At 46.3% G+C, this 18,404-nt stretch overlaps 1 protein-coding gene across 1 annotated transcript in view; it reads right to left on the bottom strand.

Annotated features, from left to right (window-relative positions):
• The window catches only part of cep152 (centrosomal protein 152), a 52,047-nt gene that overhangs the window by 11,533 nt on the left and 22,110 nt on the right, over positions 1-18,404 (bottom strand). Inside the window, exons 12-21 of the mRNA XM_065002956.1 lie at positions 17,257-17,348; positions 16,830-16,999; positions 16,244-16,412; positions 15,892-16,053; positions 14,828-14,958; positions 14,135-14,263; positions 13,118-13,253; positions 4,639-4,824; positions 758-936; positions 262-388 (exon numbers count right to left, since the gene is read on the bottom strand). Of these exons, the coding sequence (XP_064859028.1) occupies positions 262-388; positions 758-936; positions 4,639-4,824; positions 13,118-13,253; positions 14,135-14,263; positions 14,828-14,958; positions 15,892-16,053; positions 16,244-16,412; positions 16,830-16,999; positions 17,257-17,348 (1,481 nt within the window). The remainder of the gene's footprint in view (positions 1-261; positions 389-757; positions 937-4,638; positions 4,825-13,117; positions 13,254-14,134; positions 14,264-14,827; positions 14,959-15,891; positions 16,054-16,243; positions 16,413-16,829; positions 17,000-17,256; positions 17,349-18,404) is intronic.

Raw genomic sequence — 18,404 nt, forward strand, 5'->3', positions numbered from 1 at the left:
TCCCGTCCTGGGCTCCAATGTTACAGAGTAGATCCCTCCCTCCCTGTCCCAGGCTCCAACCAGGGATCACTCTACAACACCTCATACTCAAGAAGCACCATCAATACTACTGACCCAGAAAAGCCACGGCACAGGCATTTGATTTCACCTCACAAGTGGATAGGTCTCGCATGCAAAATCATGGTGATGTGATCACCTGTATAACTAAAAGATGAAAACATAGAACTCAGATAGAAGTGTTGAATGGTCCCTCCCCCTGACCTGTTTGGACATGTCCTCCAAGTGCTTCTCCTGTAGTTCTTTCTGGATTCGTTTCCCAGCATCCTCCACTGCTCTGCGTCGTGCCGTGTCTGCCTCTCGCTGCAGCTGGAGCCTCTGTTCCCGGAGCCTGTGGTGGTAGTAGTAGTAGTGGTAGTAGTAGTAGTAGTAGTGGTAGTAGTAGTAGTGGTAGTAGTAGTGGTAGTGGTAGTAGTAGTAGTAGTAGTAGTAGTGGTAGTAGTAGTAGTGGTAGTAGTAGTAGTGGTAGTAGTAGTGGTAGTAGTAGTAGTGGTAGTAGTAGTAGTGGTAGTAGTAGTAGTGGTTATTGGTTGTTCACAGTCATATACATCCTATGCTTCTCATTGGAGCCAAGGGCTTAAGTCAAGCAAGTCAATCAATCATACTGATTTGTACACAATTTACAACCATAGATTGTCATGAAGAAAATAATCCTACAATAAATCACAATCATTTCAACAGAATAGAATGTGTAAAATACCTGGTGTCCAGCTCCTCCATAGTGCAGCCTGGAGCAGTCTCGGTCCTCTCAGAGCTAGGTGTCCGACAGGCCTTCCTCTCCTCAGTTAGGTCCGTCTGAGACTCCTGGGTATCTGTGGGTCTCGGTCCTCTGGCGTCTGCTACGGCTGCCTCCAGCCTCTGAGTCCAGGACCTGTCCATCTTCACGGGGGGAGACCATAGAGATATATTTTCCAGGATGTGATCGGAACAATGAGTATGTTTACATGAACACTAATAATTCCATACAAAACCGATTAAGGCAGAGTATGCCATTTAGTCGTGTAAACAGGTTACTCTGCTTATCTGCGTACGGTCGTAATCTGACGTAAACACACACGGATTAAAAAGACCTGGTTTTCTGAGTAATCTTTCAAATGATTAGGACATGTAAAACAGTTTCGTAGGTGTTGGAGCGAGTGATTTCATCTACGCATGGTGTTCACATCAGCAGCGCAAGCCTCCCCGCTAACGGGCGAGAGAAGTGAGTTCGGGGGGGGGGGGGACTGAAAGTATGGATCTTAGAAGTAGTTCACATACAAAAACTTTAAATTTATTTTCCACCATAATTTGCAAATAAATTCATTAAAAATCCTACAATGTGATTCTCTGGATTTTTTCTCTCATTTTGTCTGTCATAGTTGAAGTGTACCTATGATGAAAATTACAGGCCTCTCATCTTTTTAAGTGGGAGAACTTGCACAATTGGTGGCTGACTAAATACTTTTTTGCCCCACTGTATCCGTCCAAACTCAGAATCAAATCCGCTTCCCCCAAAAAATGAACATGGTCGCTGTGCTAGAACGGTTATTTAGATCGCCGATTTTCTACATTTATCAATGTGTCCCATAAGGTAGTTTGATTTCAGATGTGTCCATGTAAACAGGATTATTAGGTTAAAAATCGTTTTTCTTGCAATGCATTGTCAATATTTCAAATCAAACTATTAAATTAAGAAAGTATTCAGACCCTTTACTCAGTACTTTGTTGAAGCACTTTGGCAGCGATTACAGCCTTGAGTCTTCTTGGGTATGACCCTACAAGCTTGGCACACCTGTATTTGGGGAGTTTCTCTCATTCTTCTCTGCAGATCCTCTCAAGCTCTGTCAGGTTGGATGGGGAGCATCACGACGCAGCTATTTTCAGGTCTCTCCAGAGATGTTAGATTGGGTTCAAGTCCGGGCTCTGGCTGGGCCACTCAAGGACATTCAGAGACTTGTCCCGAAGCCACTCCTGCTTTGTTTTTAGAGTCATTGTCCTGTTGGAAGGGTAAACTCCGCCCCAGTATGAGGTCCTGAGCGCTCTGGAGCAGGTTTTCGTTAAGGATCTCTGTACTTCGCTCCGTTCATCTTTGCCTCGATCCTGACAATAAGCATTTCGCTACACTTGCAATAACATCTGCTAACCATGTGTATGTGACCAATAAAATTCGATATGACTAGTCTCCCAGTCCCTGCCGCTGAAAAACATCCCGACAGCATGATGCTGCCACCACCATGCTTCACCGTAGGGATGGTGCCAGGTTTCCTCCAGAAATGATGCTTGGCATTCAGGCCAAAGAGTTCACTCTTGGTTTCATCAGACCAGAGAATCTTGTTTCTCATGGTCTGAGAGTCTCTAGGTGCCCTTTGGCAAACTCCAAGCGGGCGGTCATGTGCCTTTTACTGAGGAGTGGCTTCAGTCTGGCCACTCTACCATAAAGACCTGATTGGTGGAGTGCTGCAGAGATGGTTGTCCTTCTGGAAGTTTCTCCCATCTCCACAGAGGAACTCTAGAGCTCTGTCAGAGTGACCATCGGATTCTTAGTGGTAGTAGTAGTGGTGGTAGTAGTAGTAGTAGTAGTAGTAGTGGCCAAGGCCCTTCTCCCCAGATTGCTCAGTTTGGCCGGGCGGCCAGATCTAGGAAGAGTCTTGGTGGTTCCAAACTTCTTCCATTTAAGAATGATGAGGCCACTGTGTTACTTATATATATATTATATAATGTTACTTACCCTACATTATTCATCTCATATGCATATGTATATACTGTACTCTAGATCATCGACTGCATTCTTATGTCACTAGCCACTTTAACTATGCCACTTTGTTTACTTTGTCTACATACTCATCTCATATGTATATACTGTACTCGATACCATCTACTGTATGCTGCTCTGTACCATCACTCATTCATATATCCTTATGTACATATTCCTTATCCCCTTACACTGTGTATAAGACAGTAGTTTTGGAATTGTTAGTTAGATTACTTGTTGGTTATCACTGCATTGTCGGAACTAGAAGCACAAGCATTTCGCTACACTCGCATTAACATCTGCTAACCATGTGTATGTGACAAATAAAATTTGATTTGATTTGATTCTTGGGGAGACCTTCAATACTGCAGAATATTTTTGGTTCCCTTCCTCAGATCTGAGCCTCGACACAATCCTGTCTTGGAGCTCTATGGACAACTCCTTTGACCTCATGGCTTGGTTTTTGCTCTGACATGCACTGTCAACTGTGGGACCTTATTTAGACAGGTGTGTGCCTTTCCAAATCATGTCCAATCAATTGAATTTACCACAGGTGGACTCCAATCAAGTTGTAGAAACATCTCAATGGAATGATCAATGGAAACAGGATGCAACCTGAGCTCAATTTCAAGTCTCAAATCAAAGGGTCTGAATACTTATGTAAATAAAAGGTATGTTTTTTTATTTTTAATACATTTGCAAAAATGTCTAAAAACCCGTTTTCGCTTGGTCACCGGGTATTTTGTGTACATTAACAAATGATTTTTATTTTATCCAATTCAGAATAAAGCTGTAACGTAACAAAATGTGGAAAAAGTCGAGGGGTCTGAATACTTTGCGCAATGTAGCAATGTGTGTGTGTGTGTGTGTGTGTGTGTGTGTGTATATATATATATATACACACACACACAAAACAAAAATATAAACATCAATTAAGGTGTTGGTCCCATGTTTCATGACCTGAAATAAAAGATCCCAGAAATGTTCCATACGCACAAAACGCTTATTTCTCTCAAATGTTGTACACAAATTTGTTTACAGCCCTGTTAGTGAACATTTCTCCTTTGTCAAGATAATCCATCCACCTGACAGGTGTGAAATATCAAGAAACTGATTAAAATAACATGATCATTACACAGGTGCACCTTGTGCAGGGAACAATAAAAAGCCACTCTAAAATGTGCCGTTTTGACACACAACACAATGTCTCAAGTTGAGGGAGTGGGCAATTGATCTGCTGACTGCAGGAATGTCCACCAGAGCGGTTGCCAGATAATTGAATGGTAATTTCTCTACCATAAGCCGCCTCCAATGTCATTTTAGAGAATTTGGTAGTACATCCAACCCGGCCACACAACACGTGTATCCAGATTAAAGGCACGCCCTACAGATTAAAGGCACGCCCTATAGATTAAAGGCATGCCCTACAGATTAAAGGCACGCCCTACAGATTAAAGGCATGCCCTATAGATTAAAGGCACGCCCTACAGATTAAAGGCATGCCCTACAAATAAAAGGCATGCCCTATAGATTGGAACCAATGTCTAAGTAGCTGAACCAGTTTGTCACTCCTGAAAGTGTCAAACTGATACGTTTTCGCGACACGACCGCTAGACTAGATGACGTGTTTCTGCGCACGAGCTACGCTAGCTAACGTCGCCTAGAAAAGGTGATTGGGGATTTATAATAGAGAAGCAGTTTCTGCCCATCTTCACGCTCTACTGTCTTTGGCTGTATCCGGTGAATATGACAAATAAACTCAGATTTTTTTTTGTTGTCCATGGGGTGGCAGAACCGATCCATTCATAAAGTAAAGACGAGCTACAGACAAGCTACAAGACAAGTCCTACCTCCTCCTTCTCCTCAGTCCATGTTGCTTTGGCCTTGGTCAGCTGGGTTTGGAGCTCTTGTCTGAGCTCCTTGTCCTTCTCTTCAGACCACAGGGCTCTGAGCTTGTTGACATTCTCCTGATGCTGGCTCTCCAGGTCTGATCTCAGCTTCTCCAGAGCAGCCCTGCTCTCGTCGAGAGTTTTCAGCTGAGAAAGGGATGCAAATCGTCAAAAAAGCCATTTTCAATTAATTATTCGCTTGAGTTGGGAACTTTTCACAGATTTCAGAAAACAGCCCTTATTACCCTTCTAAAAATTGGTAAAGACCTCTGGTTCCAGCCGCGGGCCCTTATCAATTTTGAATTGAGATTTCAAGCTGCATGTGAAGGTTCATGACCTGGCCTTTTATTTAATAACTAGACAAGTCAGTCACCCGACCTCAATCCAATTGAGATGGTTTGGGATGGGTCGGACAGCCGAGTGAAGGAAAAGCAGCCAACAAGTGCTCAGCATATGTGGCAAATCCTTCAAGACTGTTGGAAAAGCATTCCAGGTGAAGCTGGTTGAGAGAATGCCAAGAGTGTGCAAAGCTGTCATCAAGTTAAAGGTGGCTGCTTTGAAGAATCTAAAATATATTTATTTGTTTAACATTTTTTTGGTTACTACATGATTCCATATGTGTTATTTCATAGTTTTGACATCTTCACTATTATTCTACAATGTAGAAAATAGTAAAAGTACACAAAACCCCTTGAATGAGAAGGTGTGTCCAAACTTTTGACTGGTACTCTACGGCCTATATTAAACCAAAGAAACGACTCATATCTCCCTTTACACTGATTACATTTTGATGTACCCATCAGACATTGCCAACTCCGTTCAAGTCCTTGGCGTCTTTGAAGAATTTGGTTATTTTACGAACTACAAGATGAAGTCTAGTCTATCGCAATGCCATTAAAACGCCACAGACAAAAATAGTCAATTTAACATCATTGCCTGTCTCTTGAATGTCACGGCTTTACTTACCTGGGCATTCAGATCAGACCCACCCCCCCTCATCATTGGTGGCATTCAGATCAGATCAGACCCCCCCCTCATCATCATTGGTGGCATTCAGATCAGACCCACCCACCCACCCACCCACCCACATCATTGGTGGCATTCAGATCAGACCCATCCCCCACCCACCCTCATCATTGGTGACAACTTCAGTGCATCCAGCGTGAAAACCCCCCAAAAAAAAATAATTGGTCCCCTGTATGTCAGTCTCCACAGACGAGTGTCGGCCCCCAACAAAATTATATTCTGCCCTGCGTCAATTGTATTTTTTCAATGCTTCCTCTTTCACCCTCCTCTTAACCTTTTTATTTATTTTTTTATTTCACCTTTATTTAACCAGGTAAGCAATTGAGAACAAGTTCTCATTTAAATCAGACCTGGCCAAGATAAAGCAAAGCAGTTCCACATACAACGGAGTTACACATGGAGTAAAACAAACATACAGTCAATAATACAGTTAAAAAAAAATAATAAAAAAAAACAAGTCTATATACAATGTGGCAAATTAGGTGAGAAGGGAGGTAAAGGCAAAAAAGGCCATGGTGGCAAAGTAAATACAATATAGCAAGTAAAACACTGGAATGGTAGTATTGCAATGGAAGAATGTGCAAAGTAGAAATAAAAATAATGGGGTGCAAAGGAGCAAAATAAATAAATAAATTAAATACAGTTAGGAAAGAGGTAGTTGTTTGGGCTAAATTATAGTGGGCTATGTACAGGTGCAGTAATCTGTAAGATGCCTAACAGTTGGTTTTAAAGCTAGTGAGGGAGATAAGCCAATTTAAGAAATTTTTGTAGTTCGTGGCAGTCATTGGCAGCAGAGAACTGGTTAAGGAGAGGCGGCAAAGAAAGAATTGGTTTTGGGGGTGACTAGAGAGATATACCTGCTGGAGCGTGTGCTACAGGTGGGAGATGCTATGGTGACCAGCGAGCTGAGATAAGGGGGACTTTACCTAGCAGGGTCTTGTAGATGACATGGAGCCAGTGGGTTTGGCGAGAGTGAAGAGGCCAGCCAACGAGAGCGTACAGGTCGCAATGGTGGGTAGTGAAAATAAGGGCTTTGTTGACAAAACGGATAGCACTGTGATAGACTGCATCCAATTTGTTGAGTAGGGTATTGGAGGCTATTTTGTAAATGACATCCAACTTTAGATTGGTAGGATGGTCAATTTTACAGGGTATGTTTGGCAGCATGAGTGAAGGATGCTTTGTTGCCAAAAGGAAGCCAATTCAGATTTAACTTTGGATTGGAGATGTTTGATATGGGTCTGGAAGGAGAGTTTACAGTCTAACCAGACACCTAAGTATTTGTAGTTGTCCACGTATTCTAAGTCAGAGCCGTCCAGAGTAGTGATGTTGGACAGGCGGGTAGGTGCAGGTAGCGATCGGTTGAAGAGCATGCATTTAGTTTTACTTGTATTTAAGAGCAATTGGAGGCCACGGAAGGAGAGTTGTATGGCATTGAAGCTTGCCTGGAGGGTTGTTAACACAGTGTCCAAAGAAGGGCCGGAAGTATACAGAATGGTGTCGTCTGAGAGGTGGATCAGAGACTCACCAGCAGCAAGAGCAACATCATTGATGTATACAGAGAAGAGAGTCGGTCCAAGAATTGAACCCTGTGGCACCCCAGAGACTGCCAGAGGTCCGGACAGCAGACCCTCCGATTTGACACACTGAACTCTATCAGAGAAGTAGTTGGTGAACCAGGCGAGGCAATCATTTGAGAAACCAAGGCTGTCGAGTCTGCCGATAAGGATGTGGTGGTTGACAGAGTCGAAAGCCTTGGCCAGATCAATGAATACGGCTGCACAGTAATGTTTCTTATCGATGGCGGTTAAGATATCGTTTAGACCTTGAGCGTGGCTGAGGTGCACCCATGACCAGCTCTGAAACCAGATTGCATAGCAGAGAAGGTATGGTGAGATTCGAAATGGTCGGTAATCTGTTTGTTGACTTGGCTTTCGCCCCCTTAGAAAGGCATGGTAGGATAGATATAGGTCTGTAGCAGTTTGGGTCAAGAGTGTCCCCCTTTGAAGAGGGGGATGACCGCAGCTGCTTTCCAATCTTTGGGAATCTCAGATGACACGAAAGAGAGGTTGAACAGGCTAGTAATAGGGGTGGCAACAATTTCGCCAGATAATTTTAGAAAGAAAGGGTCCAGATTGTCTAGCCCGGCTGATTTGTAGGGGTCCAGATTTTTCAGCTCTTTCAGAACTTCAGCTGAATGGATTTGGGAGAAGGAGAAATGGGGAAGGCTTGGGCGAGTTGCTGTTGGGGGTGCAGTGCTGTTGACCGGGGTAGGAGTTGCCAGGTGGAAAGCATGGCCAGCCGTAGAAAAATGCTTATTGAAATTCTCAATTATGGTGGATTTATCAGTGGTGACAGTGTTTCCTATCTTCAGTGCAGTGGGCAGCTGGGAGGAGGTGTTCTTATTCTCCATGGACTTTACAGTGTCCCAGAACTTTTAGAGTTAGTGTTGCAGGAAGCAAATTTCTGCTTGAAAAAGCTAGCCTTGGCTTTTCTAACTGCCTGTGTATAACGGTTTCTAGCTTCCCTGAACAGCTGCATATCACGGGGGCTGTTCGATGCTAATGCAGAACGCCATAGGATGTTTTTGTGTTGGTTAAGGGCAGTCAGGTCTGGGGAGAACCAAGGGCTATATCTGTTCCTGGTTCTAATTTTCTTGAATGGGGCATGTTTATTTAAGATTGTTAGGAAGGCATTTTTTTAAAATATCCAGGCATCCTCTACTGACGGGATGAGATCAATATCCTTCCAGGACACCCCGGCCAGGTCGATTAGAAAGGCCTGCTCGCTGAAGTGTTTCAGGGAGCGTTTTACAGTGATGAGTGGAGGTCGTTTGACCGCTGACCCATTACGGATGCAGGCAATGAGGCAGTGATCGCTGAGATCTTGGTTGAAGACAGCAGAGGTGTATTTAGAGGGGAAGTTGGTTAGGATGATATCTATGAGGGTGCCCGTGTTTAAGGCTTTGGGGGGGTACCTGGTAGGTTCATTGATAATTTGTGTGAGATTGAGGGCATCAAGTTTAGATTGTAGGATGGCTGGGGTGTTAAGCATGTTCCAGTTTAGGTCGCCTAGCAGCACGAGCTCTGAAGATAGATGGGGGGCAATCAGTTCACATATGGTGTCCAGAGCACAGCTGGGAGCAGAGGGTGGTCTATAGCAGGCGGCAACGGTGAGAGACTTGTTTTTAGAGAGGTGGATTTTTAAAAGTAGAAGTTCAAATTGTTTGGGTACAGACCTGGATAGTAGGACAGAACTCTGCAGGCTATCTTTGCAGTAGATTGCAACACCGCCCCCTTTAGCAGTTCTATCTTGTCTGAAAATGTTGTAGTTTGGAATTAAAATTTCTGAATTTTTGGTGGTCTTCCTAAGCCAGGATTCAGACACAGCTAGAACATCCGGGTTGGCAGAGTGTGCTAAAGCAGTGAAAAGAACAAACTTAGGGAGGAGGCTTCTAATGTTAACATGCATGAAACCAAGGCTATTACGGTTACAGAAGTCATCAAAAGAGAGCGCCTGGGGAATAGGAGTGGAGCTAGGCACTGCAGGGCCTGGATTCACCTCTACATCGCCAGAGGAACATAGGAGGAGAAGAATAAGGGTACGGCTAAAAGCAATAAGAATTGGTCGTCTAGAACGTCTGGAACAGAGAGTAAAAGGAGGTTTCTGGGGGCGATAAAATAGCATCAAGGTATAATGTACAGACAAAGGTATGGTAGGATGTGAGTACAGTGGAGGTAAACCTAGGTATTGAGTGATGAAGAGAGAGATATTGTCTCTAGAAACATCATTGAAACCAGGAGATGTCATTGCATGTGTGGGTGGTGGAACTAATAAGTTGGATAAGGTATAGTGAGCAGGACTAGAGGCTCTACAGTGAAATAAGCCAATAAACACTAACCAGAACAGCAATGGACAAGACATATTGACATTAAGGAGAGGCATCCTTAGTCGAGTGATCAAAAGGGTCCAGGGAGTGGAGAGGTTGGTTTGGGGGTCACGGCGATTTAGACAGCTAGCCAGGACATCGGTAGCAGGCTAGCATAGGATGGAGGTCTGTTGTTAGCCACCTCTTTAGGGACATTAGATGCCTTGTGTAGAAACTTCATTTGTAATGAAAAAAGGTCCCGAAAATCAGACTTTCCACTTTAACAAGTCCAAAACGGGGCAGCAGGGTAGCCTAGTGGTTAGAGTGTAGAGGCGGCTGGTAGCCTAGTGGTTAGAGTGTAGAGGTGGCGGGTAGCCTAGTGGTTAGAGTGTAGAGGCGGCAGGTAGCCTAGTGGTTAGAGTGTAGAGGCGGCTGGTAGCCTAGTGGTTAGAGTGTAGAGGTGGCGGGTAGCCTAGAGGTTAGAGTGTAGAGGCGGCAGGGTAGCCTAGTGGTTAGAGTGTAGAGGTGGCTGGTAGCCTAGTGGTTAGAGTGTAGAGGCGGCAGGGTAGCCTAGTGGTTAGAGTGTAGAGGTGGCAGGGTAGCCTAGTGGTTAGAGTGTAGAGGCGGCAGGTAGCCTAGTGGTTAGTGTAGAGGCGGCTGGTAGCCTAGTGGTTAGAGTGTAGAGGCGGCAGGGTAGCCTAGTGGTTAGAGTGTAGAGGCGGCAGGCTGGCCTAGTGGTTAGAGTGAAGAGGTGGCAGGGTAGCCTAGTGGTTAGAGTGAAGAGGCAGTTAAGTAACCCACTGTTCCTAGGCCGACACTGAAAATAAGAATTTGTTCATAACTGACTTGCCTAGTTAAGTAAAGGTTAAAAAAAAAAAAAAAAAAAAAAAAAAAAAAGTTAGGTGGCATTTCTTTGCCCAACTTTAGATATCACTAATTGGGCATTTTCAGCGATTTTAAAAAGGAAGAAAGAAATTCACCCAAAACAACTAATTCACACTGTTAAATAACACTAATACGTGATATATATATATATTTTTGTAAAATAATGTTTCATTTTGTCATTATAATAAGGTTGGTAGCAACATGTTGCAGCTGAAGTTGACTACAAACCCCACAATACAATGCTCTCTCGATAAAGGGCTGGCTGGCTAGTTGCTACAAGTAATAACGATACAACCCAATACACCCTGGAATGAAGAGGTGAACAAACAGGAGAAATGTAGTGGAGCCTCTTAAATTACACATTTCTCAAGGTAGGATTACCACGCAAAAATATGATCAATGGCTCATCTGAGAGTAGACATCGCACCGTAGACACGCCGTCCGTCCCGTCCGTACAGTAGACACGCCGTCCGTCCCGTCCGTACAGTAGACACGCCGTCCGTACAGTAGACACGCCGTACGTACAGTAGACACGCCGTCCGTTCCGTACGTACAGTAGACACGCCGTCCGTTCCGTACGTACAGTAGACACGCCGTCCGTTCCGTACGTACAGTAGACACGCCGTCCGTACAGTAGACACGCCGTACGTACAGTAGACACGCCGTACGTACAGTAGACACGCCGTCACGTACAGTAGACACGCCCGTCGTACGTGTAGACACGCCGTGCGTACAGTAGACACGCCCGTCGTACGGTAGACACGCCGTCCGTTCCGTCCGCTGTGCAGTAGACACGCCGTACGTACAGTAGACACGCCGTCGTACAGTAGACACGCCGCCGTACGTACGGTAGACACGCCCGTCGTACAGTAGACACGCCGTCCGTTCGTACGTACAGTAGACACGCCGTCCGTACAGTAGACACGCCGTACGTACAGTAGACACGCCGTCCGTACAGTAGACACGCCGTCCGTACAGTAGACACGCCGTCCGTACAGTAGACACGCCGTCCGTTCCGTACGTACAGTAGACACGCCGTACGTACAGTAGACACGCCGTACGTACAGTAGACACGCCGTCCGTACAGTAGACACGCCGTACGTACAGTAGACACGCCGTCCGTTCCGTACGTACAGTAGACACGCCGTCCGTTCCGTACGTACAGTAGACACGCCGTCCGTTCCGTACGTACAGTAGACACGCCGTCCGTTCCGTACGTACAGTAGACACGCCGTCCGTTCCTGCGTACAGTAGACACGCCGTCCGTTCCGTACGTACAGTAGACACGCCGTCCGTTCCGTACGTACAGTAGACACGCCGTCCGTTCCGTACGTACAGTAGACACGCCGTCCGTTCCGTACGTACAGTAGACACGCCGTCCGTTCCGTACGTACAGTAGACACGCCGTCCGTTCCGTACGTACAGTAGACACGCCGTCCGTCCGTTCCACGCCGTGCGTACAGTAGACACGCCGTCCGTTCCAGTAGACACGCCGTACAGTAGACACGCCCGTCCGTTAGACACGCCGTACGTACAGTAGACACGCCGTCCGTTCCGTACGTACAGTAGACACGCCGTCCGTTCCGTACGTACAGTAGACACGCCGTCCGTTCCGTACGTACAGTAGACACGCCGTCCGTTCCGTACGTACAGTAGACACGCCCCGTCCGTTCCGTGCACGTACAGTAGACACGCCCGTTCGTGCGTACGACACGCCGTCCGTTCCGTACGTACAGTAGACACGCCCGTACGCCCGTACGTAGACACGCCGTCACGCCGCACGTACAGTAGACACGCCCGTCCGTTCCGACACGCCGCACGTACAGTAGACACGCCGTTCCAGTAGACACGCCGTACGCACAGTAGACACGCCGTACGCCACGCCGTCCGTTCCGTACGTACAGTAGACACGCCGTCCGTTCCGTACGTACAGTAGACACGCCGTCCGTTCCGTACGTACAGTAGACACGCCGTCCGTTCCGTACGTACAGTAGACACGCCGTCCGTTCCGTACGTACAGTAGACACGCCGTCCGTTCCGTACGTACAGTAGACACGCCGTCCGTTCCGTGCACGTACAGTAGACACGCCGTCCGTTCCGCACGTACAGTAGACACGCCCCGTCCGTTCCTGCACGTACAGTAGACACGCCCGTCCGTTCCGCACGTACAGTAGACACGCCGTCCGTTCCGTACGTACAGTAGACACGCCGTCCGTTCCGTACGTACAGTAGACACGCCGTCCGTTCCGTACGTACAGTAGACACGCCGTCCGTTCCGTACGTACAGTAGACACGCCGTCCGTTCCGTACGTACAGTAGACACGCTGTCCGTTCCGTACGTACAGTAGACACGCCGTCTGTTCTGATTTTTCTCTTAATTTATTAGTTTGTTTGTTTTCTTCCTCTTGTTCAGTGTGGAGACTTCTTATCTGTTGTCGTATATAGAAAATAATTATTAAAATCATTTTTTCTAAATAAATAAAAAGCCATTCTCTGCACCAGCGTTCCTAGCCCGTTCCCAGACCTGTTTGTGCTCTATAGCGAAATCCACATGACAACAAACAAATAAGACAACACAAACAGATCTGGGACCAGGCTATTGTTCATATAGCATCTTCATAAAATGTGTGTGTGTGTGTGTGTGTGTACTAGACTATATACCTCATTGTCCCTCTTCTTCTTCTCCTCCTCCATTCTTCCCTGCAGGTTTTCCTCCAGCCGGTCTTTGTCCTTGCAGAGTGAGATGTAGCACTCCTGCACTGCCACCATCTCTCCATTCACCTCACACAGCTTGGCTCTATCCAGAGAAGAAAGGATTATCATTGTGGGTGAGGTTATACAGGAGACCTCTTAAAAAAAAAACAGTTCCCGACTGAGATAGCAGAGTTTGGTTTATATGCTGCCCAGCAGACACTTTTACTCGAAGCGACTTACATGCAGGTGGCAGGTAGAGACTTACAGGTAGAGACTTACAGGTGGCAGGTAGAGACTTACAGGTGGAGACTTACAGGTGGCAGGTAGAGACTTACAGGTGGCAGGTAGAGACTTACAGGTAGAGACTTACAGGTAGAGACATACAGGTAGAGACATACAGGTGGCAGGTAGAGACTTACAGGTAGAGACTTACAGGTGGCAGGTAGAGACTTACAGGTAGAGACTTACAGGTGGCAGGTAGAGACTTACAGGTAGAGACTTACAGGTAGAGACTTACAGGTAGAGACATACAGGTAGAGACATACAGGTGGCAGGTAGAGACTTACAGGTAGAGACTTACAGGTAGAGACTTACAGGTAGAGACTTACAGGTAGAGACTTACAGGTGGCAGGTAGAGACTTACAGGTAGAGACTTACAGGTGGCAGGTAGAGACTTACAGGTAGAGACATACAGGTGGCAGGTAGAGACTTACAGGTAGAGACTTACAGGTGGCAGGTAGAGACTTACAGGTGGCAACTTACAGGCGACAGGTAGCCTAGTGATTAAGAGCGAAAAGGTCGCTGGTGTTCGAATCCCCAAGCTGACTAGGTCAGAAATCTGTCGATGTGTCTTTGAGCGAGGCACTTAACCTCAATTGCTCCTATAAGTCGTATGCGATCACTGCAGGAATTGACCCCAGGGCCAAGCCGTTGCCACACACAGGAGCCCAGGGCCAAGCCGTTGCCACACACAGGAGCCCTTACTGTAGCTGTTGTATTTGCAGCTGGTGGTGTGCCGTGATGTCATCTATCTGAGCTGTGTGTTCCAGGGTGAGTTCTGAACGAACACGGTTCACTACGTCATCTCTGAACTGCTGCTGGGTTCGCTCATACCTGGACCACACACACAGAGACACACACACACACACACACAGAGACACACACACACACACACACAGAGGCACACACACACACACACAGAGACACACACACACACACAGAGGCACACACACACACACACACACACACACACACACAGAGAGACACACACACACACACACAGAGTAATAGTTCAATGAGTCATTACACACCTGCACAGTCGCTCATTTTCCCATATGATGACTAGTATCCAATAGGAAATTATCTGTGTTATACAGCACACCAGCTATATATAGATACAACTATTCAATTCAATTCAAGGGCTTTATTGGCATGGGAAACATGTGTTAACATTGCCAAAGCAAGTGAAGTAGACAACATACAAAGTGAATATATAAAGTGAAAAACAACCAAAATTAACAGTAAACATTACACATACAGAAGTTTCAAAACAGTAAAGACATTACAAATGTCATATTATATATATATATATACAATGTACAAATATTCTATTCTCTCTCTAGGGATGCCAGGACACAGATATTCACATATCTGCCAACCGCAACACCCCAGACTAACCTCTGAGCAGCCTCCTGCTTCTCCTGGTCCAGTTCCTGAATCATCTCTCTCATCTTGGTACACAGCTCTGAGTTAGCCCCCTTCACTTTCTCCTCCCTCTGCTTCAGCTCCACGTTCTTCTTCTCCAGCGTCTGGGAGGAGGACCGACAGACAGACAACTATGAGAATGTAACACCGAGCTGGAAAAAAGCTGTTGACAAATCATAATAATAACGCCATTTAGAATACACTTTTATCCAAAGCAACTCAAATACATACATACATTTTTTTTTTAATACATATGGCTGGTCCCGGGAATCGAACCCACTAAATCAAATCACATTTTATTGGTCACATACACATGGTTAGCAGATGTTAACGCGAGTGTAGCGAAATGCTTGTGCTTCTAGTTCCGACAGCGCAGTAATAACCAACGAGTAATCTAACCTAACAATTTCACAACAACTACCTTATACACACACAAGTGTAAAGGAATGAATAAGAATATGTACATAAAGATATATGAATGAGTGATGGTACAGAACAGCATAGGAAAGATGCAGTAGCTGGTATAGAGTACAGTATATACATACAGTGGGGAGAACAAGTATTTGATACACTGCCGATTTTGCAGGTTTTCCTACTTACAAAGTATGTAGAGGTCTGTAATTTTTATCATCGGTACACTTCAACTGTGAGAGACGGAATCCAACACAAAAATCCAGAAAATCACATTGTATGATTTTTAAGTAATTAGTTGTTATATATTATATAATAGTTGTTCTCCCCACTGTATGAGATTAGTGTAGGTTATGTAAACATTATATGAAGTGGCGTTATTTAACGTGAATAGTGATACATTTATTACATCCAATGTTTTATATCCCGACGTAGCAAAAGCACCGTGCTCTACCAACGGAGTTGTCATGCATTGGGACTTCAGTTCAAACAGAGGTACCATCTTCACACCACCGCGTCAAATCAGAACTACACTTGATGGGCTTGTCACAGATTGGTTGAGCTCAGCTTGGTGCAGCTCAATAGTGTGAAAAGCCTTCTAGAATCTTTATCAAATGAGGAATAACCTCGAGGCGTTCTTGTAGGCGCTGCCTGTCCTCCTGCAGCTCTTTCTGGGAAGCTACATCTGGATGTGGGTCCATTGGTCTGGTTTCTGCTGTGTCTCTGGTCTGTTCCTGGTCTAGCTGGGACTGTAGCTGGGTCTGAAGCTGGGTCTGTAGCTCGTTCACCTGCAAGGATGGGATCCAGACAAGAAAATATGAACTTTGATTATGGGGGTATGTGGGTTTTAATTATACACTCGAGGATGAATCCGAAGAAGAGGGAATTATCTTTATTTCATGTTTATTTAACCAGGAAAGAGCCTTGAGTTTATAGAAACCTCTTTTGCGAGGGCGACCTGAAAATGCCATCACTAACCTGTCCCTGTGAGTCCCGTAGATGGTCCTGCAACTGACTGATCCTCTGCCTCTTTCCCTTCAGACTGGCCAGACAGCGCTGTAACTCTGCCCGGAGCTCCTTCACAGCCACGTCCTCCTTCTCTCTGGGCAGCTTTGGGTTGGGCTCAGACACTCCCAACAGAGGAGTGCTACGGGACAGAAGGAGAACATTATACATGTGCCACGTAGCAGAGCCTTTTAATCCAAATCCATTTACAGACCGTGCAGAAGTTTGTATTATGTTTGTGGTGCTTGCGGGATTTGAACCAACGACCCTGGCGTTACAAGCACCATTACCAACTGAGCCATTCAGGACCACTAACAATACACCTGATAAAGAATCTTAATAGATAAGACTGGCGGTCTAGATAAAACTGAACAGGGTTGGGGCCTCAATTCTTTTTCAATTCCAGGAAAATAAACTCATATTTTAACTTCTCATTTATTTAAACTTCCTGAATTTGACTGAAATGAAATGGAATTGACCTCAACCCTGAAACTGAAACCAAATAGAAACATGAAGTTTATGTCTAAGGGCACCAACAGTCAAGTGTTACATTGCGTACCTGTGAATTTGTCCGTTCTCACAGCGAGTCTTCTTGATCCCCAGGTCTACATAGGAGTCAGACAGCTGGTTCTCCCAGATATCTCCTCCGGTCACCTCAACAGAGAGGACTCCATGTTTCACAACAGACTCATACAGACAGATCTGCTCCTTCAGCTCAGACAACTCCTCCTGAGATGGAGAAAAAAAAATGGAACATAACATATTATAACTGCTATAATAAGGCATTATAAAGTCTCATGAATGCTTATAACAGGTATTATTAAAGGTTGATCTGCTGTAGAAACCAAGGAGAGCGGTTTTACATGATACGTTTACATTATTTAGTTACATTTTAACTCAACAAGTGAAGCAGAAACAAAAGTAGTATTTGCGTGATACATTTTTTTCCAATATTCTACATTTCTGGATACAAACCAGGGGAATACCTGCAAGGCTTTGTTCATGTTGTCACTCATGGTCTTGGCTGACTGAGTCTGTTGTAGTTTCAGTTGCAGCTGGCCCATCTCCTGGACTGAACCTAAAGGACAAACAGGTGGACAGAGGGGGCGTCAACAAACAGGTGGTGGACAGAGGGGGCGTCGACAAACAGGTGGACAGAGGGGGCGTCGACAAACAGGTGGTGGACAGAGGGGGCGTCGACAAACAGGTGGACAGAGGGGGCGTCGACAAACAGGTGGACAGAGGGGGCTTCAACAAACAGGTGGTGGACAGAGGGGGCGTCGACAAACAGGTGGTGGACAGAGGGGGCGTCGACAAACAGGTGGACAGAGGGGGTGGTGGACGTCGACAAACAGGTGGACAGAGGGGGCTTCGACAAACAGGTGGTGGACAGAGGGGGCTTCGACAAACAGGTGGTGGACAGAGGGGGCGTCGACAAACAGGTGGTGGACAGAGGGGGCGTCGACAAACAGGTGGTGGACAGAGGGGGCGTCGACAAACAGGTGGTGGACAGAGGGGGCGTCGACAAACAGGTGGACAGAGGGGGCGTCGACAAACAGGTGGACAGAGGGGGCGTCGACAAACAGGTGGTGGACAGAGGGGGCGTCGACAAACAGGTGGTGGACAGAGGGGGCTTCAACAAACAGGTGGACAGAGGGGCTTCAACAAACAGGTGGTGGACAGAGGGGCTTCAACAAACAGGTGGTGGACAGAGGGGTGTCGACAAACAGGTGGTGGACAGAGGGGGCGTCGACAAACAGGTGATGGACAGAGGGGGCGTCAGAGGGGGCGTCGACAAACAGGTGGTGGACAGAGGGGGCGTCGACAAACAGGTGGTGGACAGAGGGGGCGTCGACAAACAGGTGGTGGACAGAGGGGTGTCGACAAACAGGTGGTGGACAGAGGGGGCGGTGGTGGACGAGGGGCAAACAGGTGGTGGACAGAGGGGGCGACAAACAGGTGGTGGACAGAGGGGCGTCGAAACAGGTGGTGGACAGAGGGGGCGTCGGTGGTGGACAAACAGGTGGTGGACAGAGGGGGCGTCGACAAACAGGTGGTGGACAGAGGGGCGTCGACAAACAGGTGGTGGACAGAGGGGCGTCGACAAACAGGTGGTGGACAGAGGGGGCGTCGA

The sequence above is a fragment of the Oncorhynchus nerka genome, linkage group LG17 (genome assembly GCF_034236695.1).
Source record: "Oncorhynchus nerka isolate Pitt River linkage group LG17, Oner_Uvic_2.0, whole genome shotgun sequence".
NCBI lineage: Eukaryota > Metazoa > Chordata > Actinopteri > Salmoniformes > Salmonidae > Oncorhynchus > Oncorhynchus nerka.